We start from the raw sequence: 24,789 nt of genomic DNA, 5'->3' as shown, positions 1-24,789 counted from the left end.
AAAGGGCAGGTTTGGTGTGCAGGTCTGCATGTGTTCTTTGGCTTGACATGAGGTAGGACATCACGCACGTGGTTGCAGTTTGAAGTTTGAAATTCCCAATTCACTTATTTATATACACATTTAATAAATCTCCATATTTTCAACCACTTCCATTAGCCCTACAAGATCAAGTCAACCTACAAAGCCCTTGCTGCTATTCCCACCAATACAGTTCTTCTGGAACAGCAGGTGAGTTATTTTAACTGACATATACTCATTATTACTGTCACATTATGACTCTTACTGACAATTAAGTCACTATAGACATTCTCATTATTTTTTATCCTTAGATAAATTTTGTCTCTGATGAAATCCGATGAATTTGATTGAGTTTGAAAGCAATAATTACCTTTTATTGACAAATTTACTTACTTAACTAAAAGCAACACTATACACAACATTCAAGCAAGCAGTAAAATATGAGCAGCAGTTCCAAATGACTGCAAAATCCCAGAAGGAATCATTATATTGACGTAACAGCACAATAATTAGAGGAAATTACATCAGCAGTATATTAGATCTTCTAAAAGCAACCTTGCTGTCTTTTTATATATCTGTTAGATGTATTTTTCCACTGTACATTATAGGCTAATCATTTGCAGAATATAATTTATTGGTTATTTAGATATTACAACCATTGGTGTTTGGCAACTATTTGGCAACTTCCATTATAAAATCAGTTTAGAGGTAACATGTAATACTACAAAAACAGCAGTCCAAACAGATATGATGAAAGATCAAATTTTAGAACTTGTGTCAGTACTGTTAAATTATTGACAACTGATGTGTTTCAATCTATTTTTACCATGTAGTTACAACCATATGCTATTTCCCTATCCTGTGTGTAAAACCAATTATACCAGGGAGATGCATAGTGATGCGTACAGACTGATAGATGATTTATTAGAATGAAAGCATTAAGATAATTGTGAGTGCCTTGGGATTCCCTGAGCTGCTAGGTAATTGCTGTGAGGAATTAAGGGAAGTTCTTGCACATTTCACATCCTGAATTGCACATAGCGTAGGTAGGTGATGAAATTGACCTTCTGCAGGTATATTAGATCACACACTGGAGGTTAAATTTGCAAATATAAGAGCAGCAAGTACAGGGACCAACACAGTACATGTCTACCCTTCACATTATTTAGTGATAAAATACAAGATGCAAAAAAATACGTAAAATTCCCAATATTTCAAATTAACAAGCTTTAATCACTACATTTGTTTGCTATTGATATCCTTGTATTCATTGCATCATTCTCTCGATATTGCAGGTTTAAGAAGTCTGTTTCTGCTTTATTGTCAGATATGATTTAAATATCTGAATGAATTTTGAGCATGTGAAGGAGTTTAAGCTAGACTGTATATATGGAATGGACCATCAGCCATAATAGTTGCAACACTGCAGGTCTTTAAATATAAAATCTCTACTCTTTGCTTTCACCTCATGGTAAGGAATGTGGGCCAGTCCTGTTCACCCTGAACATAAAAAAGAGAGATTTCAAATTAATTTTGGAACAAGCTCAGGTGCTCTAGTTCTAGTCGGGTGAACAGTAATTTAAACTTTTAAATAGTTGTCCTGAATCAACCACATCATTCACCCAAAACTTTGAAAAAAGAATATAAAATGCCTCGGAAAGTGCCTTAAAAACTTCCACACTGAACTAATTAATTCATCTTACACCATATTCACAAGTCTGTGTGATCTCTGATACAATGTGTGATGTAACTGTGAAAGAGTTTTGGATTTACTGAAATGGCTTTTTGCATTTAGGTGAACATTTTAGTATAAATGGGGTAACCGTATCTCACATAAAATGCATTACAGCAACCGAGTTTGGTAGGGTTTCATATAAATATATAAGGCATATGAAAATCTACAAGCTCTAACCAACATCCCTTACCATAACCTTTAACACAATCAATCAATCAATCAATCAAAGTTTATTTGTATAGCGCTTTTAACAACTCAAGTTGTCGCAAAGCAGCTTTACAGGGTTTACAAGGTTAACAATACTATGGGTCCAGAACCCTAATGAGCAAGCCAAGGCGACAGTGGCGAGGAAAAACTCCCTATGATGGTGAGGAATAGGAAGAAACCTCGGGAGAACCAAGACTCAAAAGGGAACCCATCCTCCATTGGGCGGCCCGTTAACACACAAATACACAAGTCACACATAATTCACACAATCAGACTAGGTAAAAGGTAGAATTGAAAGTTCTGGGTTTTGATATTGTCACTGTAAATGTCTGTTGATGAATGCCAGGCTTTCATTCCGTGTCGGAGCAGTGATGCTGGTATTGTAGGCTCCGACTGCAGTGTGAACCAAACCAACACATGAACCAAATAAAGAGTAAAAATGTGTCAGAACATTATTGGACTACTCCCACAAAATGCTAACATCCTCTAAAATCAATGCAGGCTCTTGGACTTCTATTAGCATGCTCTCATTTCCCTAGCATTACTGATCACCATTCGTAGAATGAGTGATTTTGGACCCGCAATCCAACCTAATGCTGTTTATATTTCATTAAAGGCAATTGATGATGAGGTTGAGATGAATGAGGCTTCTCTGGACCCCAGTGATAGTTTTGCATGGGAAGACCCTCATTCACAGGTATTGTAGGCCCACACTGCATAAATTCTTGTCAGTCCAGTGCAAGGTGTTGAGCTGTATTTGTTCTGTAGATGTGCACCCCTGCCCAGCTGCGTCAGCAATCTGCAGAACTGTACGCAGTTATTGATGAAGTACTGGAGGACACAAACCAAACAGTAAGTGTCCAACCTCCATGTTCTGGGATTAAAACCACAGCGTATTGATGTTATACTGCAACATATCCAACACTTTCTCATATATTTATTCCAGACTCACTCAAGCCCTGCTGAGAAGCTTACGGTGATATCTTCTGCATCAGGGACACCCAAGGTATGGATTTAAACATGTGTTAGCAAAAATTGTGATACTGTACACTGGTAAAAGTCTAGTCCAAAACAGAATAAATAATCAAAATCATAAAAACTATTGCTAATTGTTGCATATTAAAAGCATGTCAGCCTCAGGCCAGTGCTGGTGGCCAGTATCTGTTTAGATTAGGAAATATGTTACAATTTTCCTTTTTCTCTATTTGCATGGCCATAGAAGTTATCATCATCATCATCATCATCATCATCGCCAAGACCTTTAGGACGAGAAACAAAATATGTAAGTTTATTTTTATCATTGTCTTTACAACATTTCTTTCTAAATTAGCAAAATAAAAAAGTAAACTTGCTGGATGTGAAAACATTCTCCCAGACAACCACCTAAAAGTTGCATCATTTAGAGGTCCAAACTGTTTCTGGAAACATCAGCACATGAACATTGGTGCACTGGGAGTTTCATGATCACTAAGCCTAATGTTAAGCACTGACACTGGCACCCCACCACTGACACTAGCACCCCACCACTGACACTGGCACCCCACCACTGACACTAGCACCCCACCACTGACACTGGCACCCCACCACTGACACTAGCACCTCACCACTGACACTGGCACCCCACCACTGACACTAGCACCCCACCACTGACACTGGCACCCCACCACTGACAGTGGCACCCCACCACTGACACTGACACCACTGACACTGGCACCCCACCACTGACACTGGCACCACTGACACTAGCACCCCACCACCGACACTGGCACCCCACCACCGACACTGGCACCCCACCACTGACATTAGCACCCCACCACTGACACTGGCACCCCACCACTGACACTAGCACCCCACCACTGACACTGGCACCCCACCACTGACACTGGCACCACCGACACTGGCACCCCACCACTGACACTGGCACCACTGACCCTGGCACCCCACCACTGACACTAGCACCCCACCACTGACACTGGCACCCCACCACTGACACTGGCACCACTGACACTAGCACCCCACCACCGACACTGGCACCCCACCACCGACACTGGCACCCCACCACTGACACTAGCACCCCACCACTGACACTAGCACCCCACCACCGACACTGGCACCCCACCACCGACACTGGCACCCCACCACCGACACTGGCACCCCACCACTGACACTAGCACCCCACCACTGACACTGGCACCCCACCACTGACACTGGCACCACTGACCCTGGCACCCCACCACCGACACTGGCACCCCACCACTGACACTAGCACCCCACCACTGACACTGGCACCCCTTCTTAAGGAAGCTTGTGTAAACAGATCACTGCTGAATCATTTTGGCTCATTCTTCTCATTGTCAGCCCTTTCTCTACTTTCGCTTATGATCCGTACGAAAGGTGTCTCGCCACCTTATGCTTTCTCTCACTCTCTCGTCTCTATTCCTTTTCTACTACTTATTCAAGTATCTTATCTCCTGCGTCACTTACTGGCCTCTCTCAAGTTTTCCAAGTATGTCTCGCTGCAGCCTGCAGGAAGGCGGAGTTGGACATCCAACCCCGCCCACATCCAACTCCACCCTCTAATGCGCTCTCGTGCGCCAACCCACTACTTCTCCATTCGAGAATAACTGTGGCACTTGAAAATACGCATAATAACTCACAAGTGTTCAAGAGACACGTCGTTGCGCTTAATTTACACATACCTCGTTTACTTTGTGTATTGTTCCACGTATGTTATTCATTATTTTTATTTATTGGGTGGCAAACGTAAAATGTTGACGGGGGGATGTAAAATGGACACAAATTAAGTATTATATCGCGATCGATCGATCGCCGGTGGTTGGCGTCAGAGCGAACTAGTAACTCATTGAATCATAGATGTGAATCAGAGGTAAATAAACTAGACTGTCTTCCTCGACCCGGTACCTTTCAAGCCTACTAATTATAAGTTATGAAGAAATCTGTCTGCGTTAAACCAATTAATTGAACAAATAATTCTATAAAAGACATTTTTAAACACAATATCCACATTCCTAAATCACATAAGAGCTCTCCCTTTTAGCGATGCCTTTCCGTGTCTCCCCTATAAAGCTAGTTATACTTTCGTGAGTGACCAGCGTGCGACTTCGCGCGCGTCACATTCTTTGCAGTGTCCTCCTGAAACGATATGTGGTAGTATAAAGAAACACCCCTCAAAAACAGGGGAAGGAACATTTACCTGACGAAAATTAATGTTGCTTTGTGTTTCAGATTTGAAAAGTGCTGGAATTTAAGATAAAGTACTTGAAAATGCACTTAAAATGCACTTCTGCACTTAAAACACTTATAAAACACACGTAAATAATTTAAAAGTAATTTATATATATACGAATTGGCTTGTTATTTTGACATTTGTGCGCCTAAGCGTTGGGTTTTGTGTGCGATCCGGTGACATTGTTGGCCTCAGTTACCCTGTGTCTCATGCTGCTGTTTGCGTTCCGGCATCGTTTGATTTACAAATTAAGCACTGGGTGTAATAGTAATGTTGGTGTTTAGTGTACTCAAGCAGCCCAGCCCACTTTCGCAAATGGTGACACACCTGAGCAACTCTAGTGATATGGCAGTGTTGTAGAGACCAAGAGTGGCACGATGAACACTATTCTGACTAATGGCTAAGCACATTATGATGTTGCCACCATGCACCCCAGGGACACTGACGACGGCTCAGTGTCTTATCATGTGCCTTTCCCTGTGCCTTGTTTTAGTAAAGGTTTAAAGGAACTTTACAACCACTGCTGCTACATTAATATTTATTTTATTGCTGTACCTTTGGGTAAGAGAGTAATGTAATTTCAATCATTTGTATGTCCTGTACATATTCAGAACTGACAATTAAACAAGAAAAATCTAAAAAGATTGTACTAAGACTTAAATTATTCATGTGGGATAATAAAGAAAAACATAAATTTTGGTCAATAACATGTGAGTGTTTTTCTTGGCATCTGTTAAACTAATTAAAATCTGGAAGTCCTGTTTACTGGGAGCAAAAACAGTCCGAGTTTCGAACGTAACATGGGCGTGGCTTCAGACTTGAGAAGAGGGTGGAGTTGGATGTGGGCGGGGTTGGATGTCCAACTCCGCCTTCCTGCAGGCTGCAGCGAGAGGCTTCTCAAGTTTTCCCCTATTTCTCTTCCTATCCGTTTCATGTTTATTTTGGGAAGGGTTTTTTGTTTATTGCGGTGACTGCTTGCAGCTAGTTACTTCCCCTGGCATCCTTAGTTTCATTTTTACGTGTTGAGTTTATTCCGCGTTATTTCTGTTTCCTTTGTTATTTTTCTCCCTTGTCTCTACGGTTGAGTATTGCCTTTTTATGCGTCGAGCATTCCACGTCATTTTCTGTTATTTATCCTTCTGTGTTTTTGCGGTCGAGTTTATTTTTTGCATTGAGTTTCTTCCGCATCTTTTGTGTTTCGTTTTGCTGCAGTGTGTGTGGGTGTGTGTGTGTGTGTGTGGGTGTGTGTGTGTGTGGGTGTGTGTGTGTGGGTGTGTGCAGATGCACGCTCAAATTTTTTCTACTTGCGTTTGTCGGCACTTGGGTCTATTACTCCCTTGGTTTTAACGCGGTGTGTACTAGTGGGTACACCTGATGTTACAGATAGTAATGGCAAGGTAAGGAGCTTATGGTCTCTTTGTTCATCAGGCAATCTCAATGCTGATACGGCTACATTTTTTACTAGGATATTGAGGGCATATCTAAAAAAGATCAGCCTGCAATTTTCCTTCATACAAAGACACATTTGTGTGTGATATGAGCAAGATGGTGGGGTGAAGTGGAAGAGGCAGATGTGGTGACTGCGGTGATGAATCTGTACCTTAGTGATTTTAAATATCTGACACACACACACACACACACACACTTTGTTTGCACAGCAGGTGAAGGAGCTCTGTCCAATATACAATACTGGACCAACAAGCATGGAACTCACATGAATATAGGATATAGGTTAGATCGGAATAACGTAGGAAACAGACAATTCAGACGATAGAAGGTCTAGAACAGAAAACAAGTGTACAAAGAAAATATAACTAAGAGAAAACTATAGATGAAGGGAATGATGAAGACAATAACCAGCAAAAATGAGAACTGAAGGCTTAAAGTGGAAAACAGACTAAAGACAAACAAGAAAAGCAACTGTTGCTAATGAGGAAACACAGGAAAAAAGCATAAAAGGTAGTGGGTATCTATAGCAACGGGGAAGACTTAGGGAAAGAAGTGTGACAGACTAGTCTGAGCCAACAGAGCAGCATATTTCCCGTGTGTGTGTATGTGTGTGTGTGTGTGTGTGTGTGTGTGTGTGTGTGTGATCCCATCAGTGCATTCTCACATTTAGGACCAAATAGCTGTTTAGAACATACCTCATATTTTCCCTTAAAATGGAAGACACACGCAGCATCACCTTACTTAATGTGAACATTCCAAAATATGTTCCAGACTTTCAGAGACATTGTGAAATGTAAATCCTGTGTGCTGGAGTATAAAACATGTTAAAAATAAAGTTACATTCTATGACATAATAATGCCAGCTTTGACACTGCGTAGCAAAACCTAACCCTTGAAGCCCATTTTTAAATAGCTCATAAGATGGACAAAGCAGGCATATTTTTCATTCTGCTTATTATTATGTTATGTTTCTCTGTGATTACATCTTGCTACTTACTGAAAGTCAATTGTAAAAAATGACAAATGATTCATATATACAGGGCCGGCCCTTCCATTAGGCGACATAGGCAAATGCTAGGGGCGCCGGCTGTCCAGGGGGGCGCTCGCGTGTATGCGTTTTTTTTTTTTTACACAAATGAACAATTACTAAATGTGAAAACAAGCAATGTCCACATAATCATACACTGAAAAAAATAAAGCATTGGCTCAATGTAATAAAATTGAATTAAGCAATCACACAAACTTTTTTTCATTGACTCAATCTAAAAAACTAAATTCATTTAGTCATGACGCAATACAGACAGACGGGACCCATCACATGTGCGCTCTGCTTATACAAACACACAGTGACGCGCCGCTCAGAGTCGCAGTCGCTCCCCACATTAAAACACACGACACACGGGGAGTGAGGCAATAAAAACATTCAACATAGAACATAACGAGCGCGCACACTGTTCCACACGTCCGTCGACATGTACACACATTCATAACACACACGAGAGTCTACCCAGGCAGACACCCTGGTCCTCGCCGTGCCACACACAAACAAGCGCACGGCGGAACTCTCGCAACACACAACGGACACGAAGAGCTGTCTCAGGGCAGACTGCCCTGGTCCTCGCCGTGCTACACACATATACACACACACACACACAAAACACAAAAGCACGGCGGAGCTCTTCAAACAAAACACCACGCAGACAAACACTTACCACGAGACGTGACCACGGACGAAGGAGAAAGAAAAAGAGACTCGGCGGCTTCCGAAGGGTGGCTGGTCATTCTGTGACGGGCAGGGGTGAGCAACAAAAAGGAAGCGATCACGCCAAGTCTCAGAGAAAAAGGATGGTTTATTAGAAAGTGTGCAAACCAAAAACCCGTGCACTATCTCCAAATTAAGGATATAATGACCAGCGGTCAACTGGTACAAAGACAAGACATATATAGGCAAATAAACGACCCTCAGGTGAAACGGATCACAGGCTCCGCCCACCTGAGGGACGCACATGACGTCACCAAACAACAACAACAACAGCCGCTGTGGACGGAGGCGGCCGGAAGGGGGCCGCCTCACCGTGACAGGGGGCTCCAACCACAATCTCGCCTAGGGCACCACATTGGTCAGGGCCGGCTCTGCATATATACATAGGGCTGGGCGATATGGGAAAAATTATCTCAATATATTTTTTCATATCAGTTGATATCAATATACTGTATATCATGATCTAAATCAAATCAGTATTTCCTTTATAGTTTAAGTGAGAAGTGAATACAACTGTAACACAATTCTTGTTTCTGGCTAAAAACATTCAGATTTTAATTCACAAGAGATGTTATACAGTGTAAAGGTTTTGATATCGTCTTCAGACAGATATCATAGCTACCAGGGTTCATAAACAGCACTCTACATTTGTTCAGTCTGCAATGTGTTTGATTCACAACACATGGGTGTCAGGGAAGAGTTCCAAAGTTTAATAAGAAGAGAGAGAAAGAAAAGTTGTAACTGAGGGGCAGACACACAGATAAGGGAATGATCAAAATGTCAGAGTGCCAAGAATGTTAACATAGCATTCTTGGGGATCCAATGTCTTTCATGCTAAGAATTATGAAAACACTTTACATATATTTTTAATTTTCAAGCCTGGAGCAGTAACATACTTGCTATGCTGAAATTTACCTCTGACCACTGGACGTCACACTATTACTTTGTTCCTCATCATTACTGTCAACCTTACATCTTATACATCTGGGGTGCGGGGCCGGGGGTGCGGGGGAGCAGGTGCTGGCCCTTAGTGGGGTGGCTGGCCTCCCCTGCAGGGCTAGGTGGCGGGACCCAAGGGGTGGATGGGGGGCTAGTGAAGCTCGGTGCCCAATGAGCCAGCTAGCAAGCAGGCTCTCCTCTTCCAAAGGACCATTTCCTCTGGACCTACGCATAACCACCCACCCACCCAGGCCCGTCGCAATGGGGCAGGCAAACCAGGCAATTGCTTGGGGCCCCAAGCTGGCCTGGGGCCCCCAGACAACAACAGGTTAAGAATTAAATGCAGCGACAAACTGTGTGAGCCCCCCTTTACATTCTCAAAGTCATGAGCAATGACACTGTTCTCAGAATCCCCCTCAAGGGGCCCCTCCCACCAGCTGCTGAAGGCAGGCAGACACTGTCCTGGCAGACAGCCAAGTTTTAGACGCCGGCAAATATGAAACTTAACCATGAAGTGAATTTATACATCAGGAAGCCAAAAGAGAAAACAAAAGAAGAAAGAGGAACACAAAAAAACACAAGACAGTGGTAAGTGATGATTTACACTGGATAAATTAGGCCTACCTGTACAAATGGTGTAATTTAGCAGCAGGTAGGCTAAAAACAATATATACGTCCCGGCTAGTGTTGCCACCTGTCCCGGTTTTCACGTGCCTGTCCCGGTTTTCCCGGGCTGTCCCGGTTTTTTTTCTTTTTAATATTCAGTCCCGGAAAAAATTAGGTTAGTTAAAACCACGATTCAGACTGTTTCTGCACACTTTAAATCTGTTTTTTTCTCGCTGTGTCCATTTTAAACCCCTCCGGTAACATTTTACGTTCGCACCCCCCCCGCTCAACAACTTACGTTCGCCATAAACCCCCCCCCCCCCCCCCCCGCTCAACAGATTACACTCGCCACCCTGTGTCAGTATGACAGTGTCCTTGTTTTTTGTCAGACCTAGGTGGCAACCCTAGTCCCGGGTAATCCCATACTTAGGTTGGGGGGGGGGCCGGTTGGTGTCTTTGCTTGGGGCCCCCAAATACCTTGAAACGGCACTGCACTCACCCATCCCCCACACATATATACACATACACACAGTCCTTTTATATAATAAAAAATGTTTAATACTACAACTCTTTTTATATGAATCCTTTTAATAATGGTTTTAATTTTAATCCGTATATCATCTGTAGCGTCTTTATATGGGTGCAAACCAGAGGAGTCGGATTCTGCAGATGTGACGGGCAGGGAGAGCGAAATAAAATGGAAGCGATCATGCCAAGTCTCAGGGAAAATGGATGGTTTAATAGAAAAGTGCGCAAACCAAAAACCCGTGACGTTGATCCAAATGAAGGATATAATGACCCACGGTCAAGACAAGACATATATAGGCAAACAAATGACCCTCAGGTGAGATGGATCACGGGCTCCGTACACCTGAGGGACGAACACAACACAACAACAACAACGACAACTGCCGCTGTAGACGGAGGCGACTGGTAGGGGGCACGTTATACCGTGACAGCAGAAGAGTCAGAATTCGGCACAACTGGACTCAACTAGTAAAGCTCTTTAAATATAGCTAGATAAATAACTAGCTGTTTAGACAAAACACTAAGGCTTAAAAACCTTAAAGCTTAAATACAAAACTTAAAAATAAGGGTAGCTATCTATGTATTTTGAAGAAAACTAAGGCATACACTTTTTCAGGCTTAAATACTTACCTACTGTAGCTAGCTATATTTAAAGAGCTTTACTAATTCAGTCCCATTCTACATAATGAGATACTGTATAACACAACTTGTGTTATTAGTTAAAAACCTACAGTGCTATTCCCTTCATCTTAACAGGTTATGTTTAGTCTATTTTGAGGAATCGTTTTGAGACATACTGCATCATTTATCTTACCCATGATAAAATTGTTTATGCTAAATGTTCTTTAAATGCAGCTAGGTAACAAGATATTTAGTCAGAAACTAAGGCTTAAAAACCCTGATTAAAAAATCCCAGTTAACACAACATAGTTTCTATCTAAATAGCTAGCTAGGGGATTGAATTAATAAAGCTGCCTCACTTAAAGAGCTTTACTACTTAAGTCCCGTTCATCATAATGAGAAACTGTATAAAACAACTGTTGTTTATGGTAAGAACCTACAGAGCCTGTGCATAAAATAATTTGTCCAGAAACACTTCTGTTGTGTCGTGATTGGATTTGCAGCATTTCTGAACATGCAGTGGGTTTCCTAAATGTAGTGCCCGTGTTGTCATTTTGATTACCGTATTTGCGGAGCAGAAAGTGAATCAGGTGATAGGTCAAAGTTGTAAATCAAAGAAGAAAGTGCTCAATTTCATTTAGCACATGCAAGCAGCAGGCACGATGGAGAAATTTTTTCGAACCAACATGTGTTGTGCCAAATTCAGAGTCCCCTCATTTGCACACACATAAATACGTTCCAAATGATATTAGGGAGTTACAGTGACTACAACTTAGTTCATTGAGTATTTAATATTTAGATATTTAGACATAATACTGCTGTAGTACTGTGAAGTCGTGGTCAGAGATGAACTTTGGTATAGCCAGTGTGTATTTTATTTAAAATAATTAACACCCTTGAGCCAGTGTGGCTTTGGACATAGATAATGCCATGCTATTTGCTGTGATGGATAATTAAAGTCTAGCTCTTATTTATGCATAGAAACATAAATCGACAATATAATCTGTAGCGTCTTTATGTGTGGATAAACGAGGGGAGTCGGAATTTGACACTACACCGGCTGAAAGCTAAAACCTTCGCACATGAAACGCTACAGGCACCGTTCAGAAACTGATCAGTTCAGTTAAATGTACAATGAGTCCCTGCTTAACGACGGGGTTAGATACTGAAAAGTCCGTTTTAAAGCAGTTTTTGTCATTAAGTGTGACCCTAGATTTAGATATGCTTTGATCGTAAATACAGTATAGAAAAAACTAACAATGTTCTCGTGCGTGCGTACAGCGTGAGAAAGAGCGATCGCGTTGCTGAGATGGGCTGCGGTGGAGGCTGCGCTGCCTCAGCTTATCATACACAACACTCCACTGTGCTGCCACTGCTCCTCCGCGCACCGCGTGAAATAAAAAAAAAGTTGGTCATAAGTCCAGTCCGTTGTTAACCAGACCAGTCATTAAGCGGGAACTCACCATATTCAGTTCAGTAGATATATGCGGCTTATAGCACGGTGCACCTTATACAACATTTTCCATTAAAAAAAACTTAGTAGGTGTGGCTTATATTGAGGTGCACTCTATAGTCCAGAAAATATGGTAATTTGCTTTGAGTATTTGCAGCGCATTTTGCTTTTGCAGTGCAATGGGCTTTCGGGGCCACCATAACATGCAATTCAGCGTGCAGCTTGATAGTGTGCTATGTCATCAGATTGCTTCGATTGGCGGCGCTGCTTAAGACGAACGGAGGTTTATTGAATTCTGTTGCCCAAGTTTATCATCATCATCGAGGAAAAATGTATCGCAAATCAATATTGTTTTATCGCCCAGCACTAGCTAGGGAACACTATAATACATAATATGAAACTAATATTTAATGTGCTGATGGGACTGGTTGAGAAGATGGTAGAAGGAGGATGTTAAATCTATGCAAAATCTTGCTTCTCTGTCACAATAGTAGTATTCTGAATTTATTGTTTAAAATAACTTTGTGGGCAGGTATAGTCCTCTCAGCCATGGCTGATGCATTAGTTAAACTGGCAGAGCAAATCATTATTTTTAGTTTTTAAAACATTTAACGTTGAAATGGCATAAACATAAACTACATAAACAATACATAAAATTACTAAAGAATAAACAATCTATTTAGTCTATTGACATAAATTAAAGACATACAATTCCAAGAATTGGGGACACTGAAATGTTTTACACAGAGGGATAATTTACAATGTGAAAAATTACAAAATTACAAAAGTGAAATTAGAAATGGGAAAGTAGGTTAATTACATTATGAACACTACAACTCCCAAAACACTTGCCCGTGGACATCAGGTCATACCCATCTGGATGCATATTTTCAACATTTGCTCTTAGATTGCTGGAGGTTGAATGATATTCTAACTATAGCTCATAAAGCTTGCAATCAACATTATTGTGAGAATCCAAAAATTTACCATTTACTTATGGGTGTTTGGAGTACAAATGATTCTCTCTGTAGCCAACCTCTGAACTCTGTGCCAGTGTTACCACACAGCTGCTGCTGAATTATTTGGTCTTTTGTCTTTCAGCTTGACCTGCATTTCATTTTGAATCAGTGACGGAGAGCATTCAGTGCAGAGAACATTCAATATTTCTTGTCAGCAATAGCAAAAAGCGGCAGAATCTTCTTCAGAAGGAACTGCAAACAGCCGTAGGAGATATATGATATAGCAGGATGGAGGAGCTATGACATGAGGGAGCTTGAATAAGGTGGAAGATGACACTGTAATGCAAAATTATGAGATCAGATTTCTGGTAAGCCAACTTCCACTGAGTTCAATTTTTCATCCAAGCTGCCTACGATATGCAGCCAAGTCCAGGTAACCTTCGCAACAGAGGCAAGATTGAGATGCCATCATGTGTTTTTTTGCCATGGGAGAGAATACTTCAAACATGTCTGTAATAGTTGCCTCAAACCTCTTGGTGGGTGGTATTGCTTGAACCATGACCAGGTGCTCAAGGCAGTCACGAATACCAACATCACAGTCCTCTACTTCAGCAAATCCTACTCCGTAATGAAGATCATCTCATTTGAGAAAGCTTGAGAGAAACACCATCCACATGAGGATGGAAACAAGAGGAAACCTCACTATAGCTCTAGTCCGGCAACTGAGAGCAGATTTGGGTATCCGCTTAAAGGTGACATATTATACCCTTTTCTACAAAAAACACCTGGATCTTAATGAAATGTCTGTGACATCCTTTGGTGTACTACAAGGACCACACACCACAGCACTCTTCTCACTCTGTCTAATGTCAGTGTCAGACTACAAGATATTTTTGTCTTTCACGATGGTCAGATTAGACAGTCATAGTGTCAAAGATCCTTGCCATGTCTTGGTCAGGAGGCAATACTACATACTTGATGCTCACCAATTATCATTCACATCCTTCTGAGAGTTCACAGGTCATCAGGAAGGAGGGTCAATAATTGTCAGTCATGACTATCAAGGACCACATTATAGGGATTGTCAAGCTGTGCAGGGATATATATATATATATATATATATATATATATATATATATATATATATATATATATATATATATATATATATATATATATATGTAAAAAACAGACATGCTGGAATTCTTAGTGCATACTTTGGCAGCCCTCTTTGCTTATATCATGCTACAAGGCTTGTTTCTCATTCCAGATGCTCACATTCATAAATCACACCCTGTTTATAAACAGGCAGTTTGAGTTACTGGAGACCTGTGTGCACACCGTGTGCAGATACAAGTTCGGCTACCAGGGCAACTGTTGAATGTGAACCGCAAAAGAAACATGGCTTCAGGACAAAACACAGTAGTGCAGCTGTTTCTGTTGCAGTCAGACCCTGAGCAACAAGTGGTTGCCAAGTTTGAGAATCATGGATAAAGGACATTTCTGAATGATTATTCATTAACTTTGTCACTTCGACATTGCTTTTACTTTGTCTATACTTTGGATTTCTAGAAGATTCCATCTATACATTTATAGTCATACTTTGAATGGCAGGATGTCTGAACGCTTCTATTATATTGCCATGTTGCTTGATTACCAGTATAGTCCCTGTACTAGAAATACATTACAATGCAAATTATACCTATCATACTGTCCCCTATATCTGCTTGAACTGCTAAACTTCATTACCCATCTCCTGGACATATGAACAGAACAACTGTAGGGCATTTCATTGTCTTTTAATGAAAACATATACTGTAACCTCCTCACTGTAAGATTTACATGATATTATAAGTTACATTACATAAAAACAATATTTTAAAAGTTATTAAAACTTGGCATATGAATACATTCACAAACATTATTACACTGGATATAGTTGATATACAGTACAAAAGTCCATAAAAAGTACACAGACGCAGCTATTAGAGGGATCCCAGAATGCTATATGTCAGTGGACGGCTTTAGTTCAAAGTATCTTGTCTTGGTCTGTGAAAAGAAACTGTTTATTGTTGTTTAATGACATGTTATGCTTTAGACATTTTAAACATAATATACAGAATGTAGGTTGGCTCATGATGAAAAATTCTCCAAAAATATTTATTTAGTTGTTTACTGTGAAATGAACCCATGGTATATATGGAAAACTGTTTTCCATTCAGAGATGATGTTGGTGCATTTCAGAACCACTGATTTAGGTAATGAAAATTCATCTAAATGAAGTGTTTTAAAAATTGTAATAAATATGTTGTCAGAATGAAACTTACAGCAAGCTGAATCAAGCCATCTTATGATGATTATTGAACTTTGGGCTTGTCTTGTATTGCTGATCTACAGTATCTATGTAAAACAATGGTCAATGATCAATACAATGTGTTATCATCTAGGTCATTTGCTATTACTAAGCTCACTACAGCATTCCTGCTTGCAGGATGTGTTTGTGCCCACTATTACATGCTTTATACCTCATCTTTTTTGAGAGATATTCGAGATTCAAGACACAACATCAATAGACTCCAAATGTAAATGCCACACCTAAAATCCCACATCTCAAACCGATGATGAAGTGCTGACCACAGGATGTCAGAGCAGCCACCTCTGGGTTTCCAAAAAAGGATGATGTGTAGAAGGCTTCAATCCTTACGGGGTTTCAAAGGGTGTTTGGTCAGGAATTTGGTCAGGAATAACCTGGCACACTGACAATACTGACTCTTTTAATATTGACGCATTTAATATTGATGAATTTTGTATAGGTGTATAATCTGTGTCAGACTACTAAAAGATAATATTTATTTTTTTCTTCTAGGCCAGCTTTCCTCATCAATCTCCTGGACATAATGAGAGAACAATGGTTGGTATTTCTATTCTCTTTTAATGACAATCTGGTTATACTTTTTAAGTGTTCTGTGAGAGATATTAAAAAGGAATGATTGAATAGTAAGAACTTAAATAAATCACTTCAGTTATTAGAACCCTGTTAGTATGAAATTCATTTACTTATCTTTATCCTAAACTTCTCCTTTGTACAGATGAAAAGGAGTGCTTACTTTGAAAATATCATGGCTATGTTGGTTTTACAAAGTTGTCTAACTATTGGCTAATGATATGTCTTGTCTTCAACATTTTCAACACATTATTTAGACATATGAGCTACCACATTCATGTCAGTTATGAAATGAGTTTTTTTCAGTAAATATAGAAAACTGCTTTGCATTCATTGTAATGGTTGATTTTAGAATGGTTTTAGAATTGCAATCATACATAATAATAACTCATCTGACATGTCTAAAGAAATCACACCATACATCATGCATTGCAACTGGTCCATAGAGCACTTCAGTCTTAGCGTTTTAGTTTCTCGTCTTAGATGCTAGAGGTTGCATGTTCCAGATAGTTCTCTAGCCTTAGGCCTAGCTACATGCTTAAGGTTATATTCCACATTCAATGTATTGGGATGTATTTGGACACACTTATCCAGAGCAATTTACAGTTTCAATCATGTTATGAAAGTAGGTGAGTGTAATGTTAGTTGCCCAAAGACTCTTATTGGTATACCATAGACCACTTGCCCAGACAGGTATTGAGTCCCAGTCCACCACAGGCGCGGCAACATTGTTAATCACTACACTATACCAACCCACCAGTAGCACACTCACCTGTGGCCTAGTTAAATCAGTCATGTGCACATTGTGTGCTCAGAGCTTCTGCCCTTAACACAAGAGATCAGTTCAAAGAAGAGTATGCACGCAGCCTGCAAGACAGGTTATGTAACTCAAATACATGTCTGTATAAATTTCCAGACTTCCAAAAAATATCCAGATATAAAAAAAATTATTTGTAGCGAAGTCATAAAAAGTCATGTCATTCTGTTTATTACATTTTGATCCTCACTACAGACAAAGCCAGGTGTTATAAGGCCAGTCACAGTAACGGCAAGATTGGTTGATGATAAAGTGGAAGAATACTTTCTGACTCCCTTCCAAAGATACTAGGACAGTGCCTCACACTGTTTTCTGGATACAGTAAGTAGAAATATGCACTTTAATGCATATTAATATTGTGATGCTACATGTCCAAATGCAAAGGTCCCCACAGCAATATTCCAACAAGTGAAACTACCATGAAGAGGACAGTGATTCATAACACGAAGCAGCTAATTACACAGTATATGTGTATTGTTCACCAACTATGGTGCAAAGGTTCCACATGCAGCATTGGTTTGTCAAAGAATTCTGCTATCTTAAGCAGTTACCTCTTCAGAGATCATTTGTATGCTCATTATTGATAAACATGTTTTTGTATAGTCAGTAATCCCACTGTTGTCTTTTAGACGCAATTGAATATTAATGTACAATGTAGCTAGTTAGTATACTACTGAAGAAGAGATAGTCGTCCAGTGTTACAATACAGTCTAGTGAACTTCCCCTGCCATGAGAAAGAAGAATAAAATGCGTAGCAGTATTTTTGAGATGCTGTTAGCCAGTTAGCCAGCTAACCAGTAACAAAACGATTACTGTCTGGGTACAGACACATTAGCTTACTAGCCATGTATCTATTATATAACCTATCTAACATTAACATTACAGAAACGTAACAAAAATGATCAGAAATCTCTAAAATGACTTAAATAAGTGCCTTATTTAGTTTCGACACTGCATTTATTTTTTTTTGTCTTTCTGATATTCCCACACATGCTTCCGACGATCGAGGGAGGGCTGCTTTTGTAAGGCTATATCCAATGGACTACGTTTTCACAAAGTGCTATAGATACAGTTTGTTTTGGCATGGGATATCTGCATGAAAATTACATAATACCATGGGGGCAGGAGGACAGAATTAGAACATCGGTAAAATCATACAATAATTTATCATAATGGCATGTAAATGGTGGTGGCAGTTTTGCAAGCGGGAGTTTTACGTCTCTTGTTTTCCTGTTGGGATGACCTCGCCCCCTTCCTCCTCAAATCGAGCTCTGGAGATAATCAATAAAACCAAACAACTTGAATTTGCTTGCAATTTGGTTTTAATACTGACACAATATGTTTGCTGGCTATTGATTACTTAGCCTATTGATGGATAGCCTACTCTGAATCATCTGAACAAACATCTGATGGAACAAACAGTACTGACTGCAGATTAGAAATTTTATACTAAAAACATTCTTATAGACCAGGGGGTCTATAAAAAAAAGAAAAAAGAAAAAGAAAGAGCAGAGGTGCTTGCGAGTGGACCGGGGTGCTGCTGTAAGGGGGCAAAGCTTGTCTGTGTTGAACCTGGTGCTAAATGCCTCGTAAACGACCTGATTCTGGGCCAGGGTTTTGTGAGTGGTAGAGCAGCTATTTTGTTGCGATCCATTGAACGTCATCCCTCGATCCAATCTTTTGTCAGCCTACCGTTGGCACGCCGAGGCATAATCACTGGAACGCGCCACGCTGGACCAGCATCAGCAAAAAATAATAATAATAATAATAAATCTCAGACAGAGAACACGATCCTCCAATCGAAATCGCTCCTCAACGCTCTGCACTCAGCTCCCGCCATAGACCCATGTTTAAATTTAGCCTAAATTTAGGCTAAATCAGTTAGCCTACCTGATAGCGTTACAAGAGATGACAGAGCCTCCGGTTAAAAAAACAAAGCAAGGGCATTTCAACCCTGGACGGAAGACTATGGTTTGGTGTATGTCAAAGATCGTGCTGTGTGTACACTGTGCTATGACAACGTTGCGTGCTGAAATTCCACCATTAAGAAGCATTTCGAGACAAAACACGACAAGACATATAAAGACGGCCGAATGAGCCGAAGCCGTTAAACGTCCCGTGGCTAGGTATGGCAAACAGTCCAGCTTTCTTAAAGTAGGGTGACTAAACATCTGTATTTCCCGGGTCCGTATTTCATGTCCTGTCCCGGGCGTCCCGGGTTTTTTTTTAAAGTGAGGAAATGTCCCCCCCTGCCCGCTCTAATTTTATTTGTTGATAGTGGCACACTCGTTGACTAGAAATGCTAAAGTTGGCACTCCATGTCTCAAAGGTTGCCGACCCCTGTTATAAAACATAAGTACTTAAACAATTCTATTGCAGTATTGATATCTAATTTAACTGCATGTTTTATTTTATTTTATTTTAGTTTTCAACACCATTAAAATAAGCAACATAAAAATAAACCAGACTTGGTTTAACTTGGAAATACCATGGGAATTAATTGTTTTGGCACAGAAAAAAACATGATACACATGTGAAAAACACATTTCAGTACTGCAAATTTACAGAACTGATTCACCATTAACACCCACTCACTGTCTGGTGGAAAGTCCCTAGTGCAGGTGCCAGACGTTGCATGAACATCGTCCAGTGCAGCTCAAACCTTCACATCATGCTGGTCCCTGTATCCACCTGTCCAGAGTCTATTTGAGCTGGTATGATAATATATCTCCCTGCTTTTCAGTCCCATTGTTCAAAGATCCCCTTCTAGTATGCGTCTGCACATCAAAATCTCTGTTCTCCATTCAATGACAATGCTGAATAGGGTCAGGTTAAAAAACACACACATACACAAAAAACCCTTTCCAGGAATGCAAGCTAGGGAAAAAGAGGAATACACACAAATGAGAAAAATAATGCAACACAGAAATACAATAAAAATAAAAATGATGAAATCATGAGCACTACAATAAGGCCATTAGTAATTGTGCATAGCTCAGTGATAAGAATAGCAACACTATTTCTAGACAGCAGATAGTGTATGTTAATAAGTTTCCCTTGAGGGAACTGACTTCATCAAAGATTTGCAGCGCATACATCTAACCTTACATTGAGCACTGCTAATTGTTTCCTGACCAAAGCTCTTAGCCCCAGTTTAATGAGTTTAGAGACGGAGAGATAATGTATGGAATCAATGGTCATTCACAAATACAGTTTAAACACATTGTCCTCTGTTATCTGTCTTTTTTCAGCTTTCAGTAATAATGAGAAAATAGGCTTCATAGTCTTGTAGGCTTCATATTATTTTTACACAAATTGTAGGACATTATCAAAAAAGTTGGCAAGGAATGATATTCATGTAGTATTACAGAGATTACAGAAAATCCCAAAGATGTTTGCTTCTCACTTAAACATTACAAACAGTAAAAAAATGTAGAAAAAGTATTTCCCAAATGTTTGTTTATGTCAGCATTTATACAATTAGGACAATAAAAGGTATTTAATCACACAAGCCCACCCACACTCACACATGCGCGCGCGCGCACACACACACACACACACACACACACACACACACACACACACACACACACACACACACACACACACACAAACAAACGACAGAGATTTCTCCTTGACTCTCATGACATGTACCTTCAGTACATAAAAATATAAGAATGACTGGGAACTTCAGTGGAGTTAATCATGGCGTTAAACCCCAGTCCATTCAGAAAGCTTTTGAGCGTTCTAACCCACTGAGTCTCTCTGCTGCCACCCAGCTCTGTGGACTGCCCCGGGCCCTATTGCTGAGTGTACACAGGGCAGCAGACAGTGTGTCAGGCCACTTTCATCCAAGTGCTCTAAGGGCTCAATTCTTATTGGCTCAAGATCATCAAAGGAGTAAAGTTGTTAAAATTGCCAGCAGGAGGTGGAGGATGTTATGTATCTGCACACTATTCACTATTCCATATTTTCTTTTCATATTGAGAGTATATTATAATTACAAATATTTATGTATATATCGACTGTGAGATTTAAGTTAACCCATGAACAGCAGTATGCTGTTAATTGTTCCTTAGATTACTTCAGAATAATTTTACGTTAACATGCAATTTTCAAGTCTGCCTAACACTTATAAGCTAAAATAAAATTGTTAGAATACAAAGTCAGTGCAGAAAGGCCCATTAATTGGTGTGGTTTTACCTTATTATTATTTATTTCAGAGAAACTGCTCTGCACTTTTAAGCTTCACAGATAGATTTCTTCAGTTTCCAATAGAGCCACTATAAGGTGTGTTTACTATAGGGTGTGCTTTACTATAGGGTGTGTTTACATTCAAGCCCTATGTCTGGCTGCAAGGACTTGTTGAAACAGTACAAAACATTCTTGTTTTATTTTTGTACAGTTTCTTTAGGAAGGGGTTGGAGCATTATTTAAATTATATTTATATTTGTGCATTCAAGTTTTGTTATAACCGTTCTATAGTTTCTATGGGGAATGTGGGGAGTTTTGCTAGTTGACTGACAGTAACAATATGATACTGTGACGCTGGGAGCGTAGCGAAGGACGAGACACAGAACCTCCGAATACAGCAAACGTCACTTTTAATGATCAACAGGTATTGCGCAATAGCGCACGAGTAACACTGACTTCCACACAGAGACGTGTACACATTAGACAACGACGAGCACAGGACACTGCGCGAGTGCACATTAAATAGGCAAACCACATAAACCCCACGTGATTACGAGACGAGTCACAGGTGAGACAGATTATCACACGACATAGCCATCACCACGGATATCCACTGACGCAGACGATGCACGTGGACAATGTACACACATGCCCAAAAGGGAGGGGACGGGGTCCTCAACGTGACAGATACGCTATTTTGAATTAATAAAGATTTATTGCAGTGCATGCAGATGAGAAATGAACAAATATAACTGAAGAAATTTTAAATATGCTCGCATGTGCCCTTGTTTGGCTATAACTGATAAAGCTCTGCTGTCCACACTAATCTGCAAAACAAAAATCTGCAAAACAAAAAAATAAACCTAACTGGAACATTTAAACTATCCCAAAAGAGTATGTCTTACCAGAAAGAGGGAGTTTCATATTCATCAGATCAGGTACTGGCTTAAAGCTGGCAGCCTGCCAGGTAATGAACACCAGGCAGGTTCCTGAATGGTTTACCTCATTTATACATTGCAGTATTTGAACAACAATTATCATTTGTTCATCATTTATCCTATGCCCCAGTGAGGTTTTTTTCCACAGATCTAGATTAAATATGCATTTAACCACCTCTTACAGTTTTGGCCACTCAATTAAAGATTATATCTCTTTCACATACTTAGCTAATCTGCTTTAAGGTCAAGACAAAATTTCAAAAACATCATGATTAGACTTTTTTAATCTTCTTCAGTTATTAAGGTCACTTGACCCATTCTCAATAGCAGTAGATTTTTTACACCCAAACAAACACCTCTAGGGACCAACCTAATGCACATGTTATTTAATCAATCTTGGCTTTAATTTTACTCTAGAGACTTATTGACTTTCTTTCAAGATTTTGTACTGGTTCTGCAGTGCTATAAAATTATTACTGTGACTCACCATCATATAATTATTTATTTCCTGCATCTATTTGCGGCTGCTTCTCATTCTGTTAGTGAAGTTGCTTAATTAGGGCTGTGATGACCCACAGCTGACCCATGCAAAGAATGCAGATTAGAAGTTTGCTTTTTTAATCAGAGATATTTAAGTGTGTGTCTGTGTGTATGTGCATGTAGGAAGGTAAATGCTCTCATCTATGTGTTACTGATTAAGTGGCCCTCAGTTAGCTGTGTACAAATGATGACTCTCCATATTTAGATTGGGGTGTTTCTCATGTCCTCTCCTCTGGAGTGCTTTGTTTTACAGACTGAACATTGCATAATTTACAGCCAGCCATTCACATGTTTAAAACTCTAAAAAATCATCTGCTCTTTGTGACATGTTAGGGCCATTTTTGCATGTCATTTATATCTTGGATCCCAGGTTTTCTATTGTATTTTTGCCTTCTTAAATCAAAATAGTTTAATCTAAAATTATTCTTGTGATACTTTCAAAATAGAAGTACGGGTAAATGTTTCTGGTTCTGAATTCCAGATAAATATGACTGACCCTGACAATTCCATGCTATATTGCTTTGTCATTTCCAGTTCTTTAAAAGTGAATCGATCAAGAGGAGTGCTTCAGTAATTACTTTAGGAAGAACATCAATAGATTTTACAGTATAAATTCTCTTGGATGATCAGTGACATTTGTTTAGCACCATATAGAGTGGTTCACTGCAGCTTAGTCAATAACATAAGACTCGTCTTCTGCACTTTGTCAGCAGTATGGAGGCTGATGGAATGGGTCCCTCTGGAAGGATGTGCACAGGGCGGGAAGGAGAAGCCAGGGCTCCTTTTGAGAAGCCAGGACTGCGTGCGTCAACTCCTGCACACCCCTCTTCTCTGAACAGGGGCCAAAACACCCCACTGCCGAGACATGGGTTTTCACAGCACGTTCCCCCTGTTTCGAATCAGCACAGGTGAAAATGGAAACTCAAGAGACTCACATTCAAGGTGGGGAGCTGGGAAAGAAATGGAATAAGGTGACCTCTAACATCGTGAAATTGAATGGTGAAATCTCTGACGACAGGACTGCTTGATTTCCTGAAGCAAGGTGTTACTGCTCTTTGTACAGTATATTGTACAGCATGATATATGATCTGCTAGTGCCATAATCACTTAATGTTCATCTTTCACTTTTCTTTTGATTTGTACCAAGTCAAAAATATAGGCATGTCACTTTTTAAAGGAATTTGCTTTTCAGTGCATTTTCACAACAGGGTGTGTATGACGAAAGTGCAACTGCCAGTATGTGCAAGTGCCAAGATTTCTACTTAAATACTTTCAAATAACTTACTAAAAAAAGTCATCGCATTTATCTGAAGGATACCTTACACAGATTTTTTTTAAATAGCTTTCAGAAACTAAGTGACATTCATTGTTTGCCTTATTTTATGTAATGACATCCATGTAGAAATATTACATGACTATTGTAACCATTGTGGAGAATTTCTAAAAATGCTCTTATTAGAATTTCATTTTTGTTAAAGCATGTTAATGTATTATTTATTTTAAATACATGCTCAAGAAATACCCCAAAGTAAATTTGTATTTCATGACAATAAAAGATCTAACATAAAGCAAATAAAAGCAGTTTTAATTTAAATATAAATTGCATCATCTCAAAGGCAAAGTGTAAAGGTTTGGTGTGCAGCGTGCATGTTACATGTTACATACCATAGTGAAAATCAAATGCTACTTAGATAATTGTCTAGTGAACACATCAAACTCTGCTTATACAGATTTGACACACAGTGCCAGTAAAAGATTTGGTGATGCTTGAACCATTTTAAAATATCTGATTTATTAACTATTTGAAAAGTTAGGTGTCCACCAAACATTTG

The 24,789-nt window shown here is 39.8% G+C and overlaps 1 protein-coding gene across 3 annotated transcripts in view; it reads left to right on the top strand.

The window, feature by feature from the left end:
* The window catches only part of mlip (muscular LMNA-interacting protein), a 36,565-nt gene extending 12,034 nt beyond the window's left edge, over window positions 1-24,531 (top strand). Inside the window, exons 5-12 of one of the 3 annotated variants that reach the window (XM_076974474.1) lie at window positions 157-228; window positions 2,577-2,657; window positions 2,729-2,812; window positions 2,907-2,966; window positions 3,180-3,242; window positions 16,391-16,435; window positions 17,481-17,606; window positions 23,671-24,531. In XM_076974474.1, coding sequence (XP_076830589.1) covers window positions 157-228; window positions 2,577-2,657; window positions 2,729-2,812; window positions 2,907-2,966; window positions 3,180-3,242; window positions 16,391-16,435; window positions 17,481-17,576 — 501 coding nt within the window. In that variant the 3' untranslated portion in view covers window positions 17,577-17,606; window positions 23,671-24,531. Of the gene's footprint in view, window positions 1-156; window positions 229-2,576; window positions 2,658-2,728; window positions 2,813-2,906; window positions 2,967-3,179; window positions 3,243-16,390; window positions 16,436-17,480; window positions 17,607-23,667 lie in introns of all 3 variants that reach the window. The other 2 variants (XM_076974475.1, XM_076974473.1) reach the window with 2 other exon arrangements.
* Window positions 24,532-24,789: the final 258 nt, after the last annotated feature.

The sequence above is a fragment of the Brachyhypopomus gauderio genome, chromosome 15 (genome assembly GCF_052324685.1).
Source record: "Brachyhypopomus gauderio isolate BG-103 chromosome 15, BGAUD_0.2, whole genome shotgun sequence".
Taxonomy (NCBI): Eukaryota; Metazoa; Chordata; class Actinopteri; order Gymnotiformes; family Hypopomidae; genus Brachyhypopomus; species Brachyhypopomus gauderio.
Note: the sequence above shows the minus strand (reverse complement) of the source record. Positions and strands in the feature narration are given on the sequence as shown.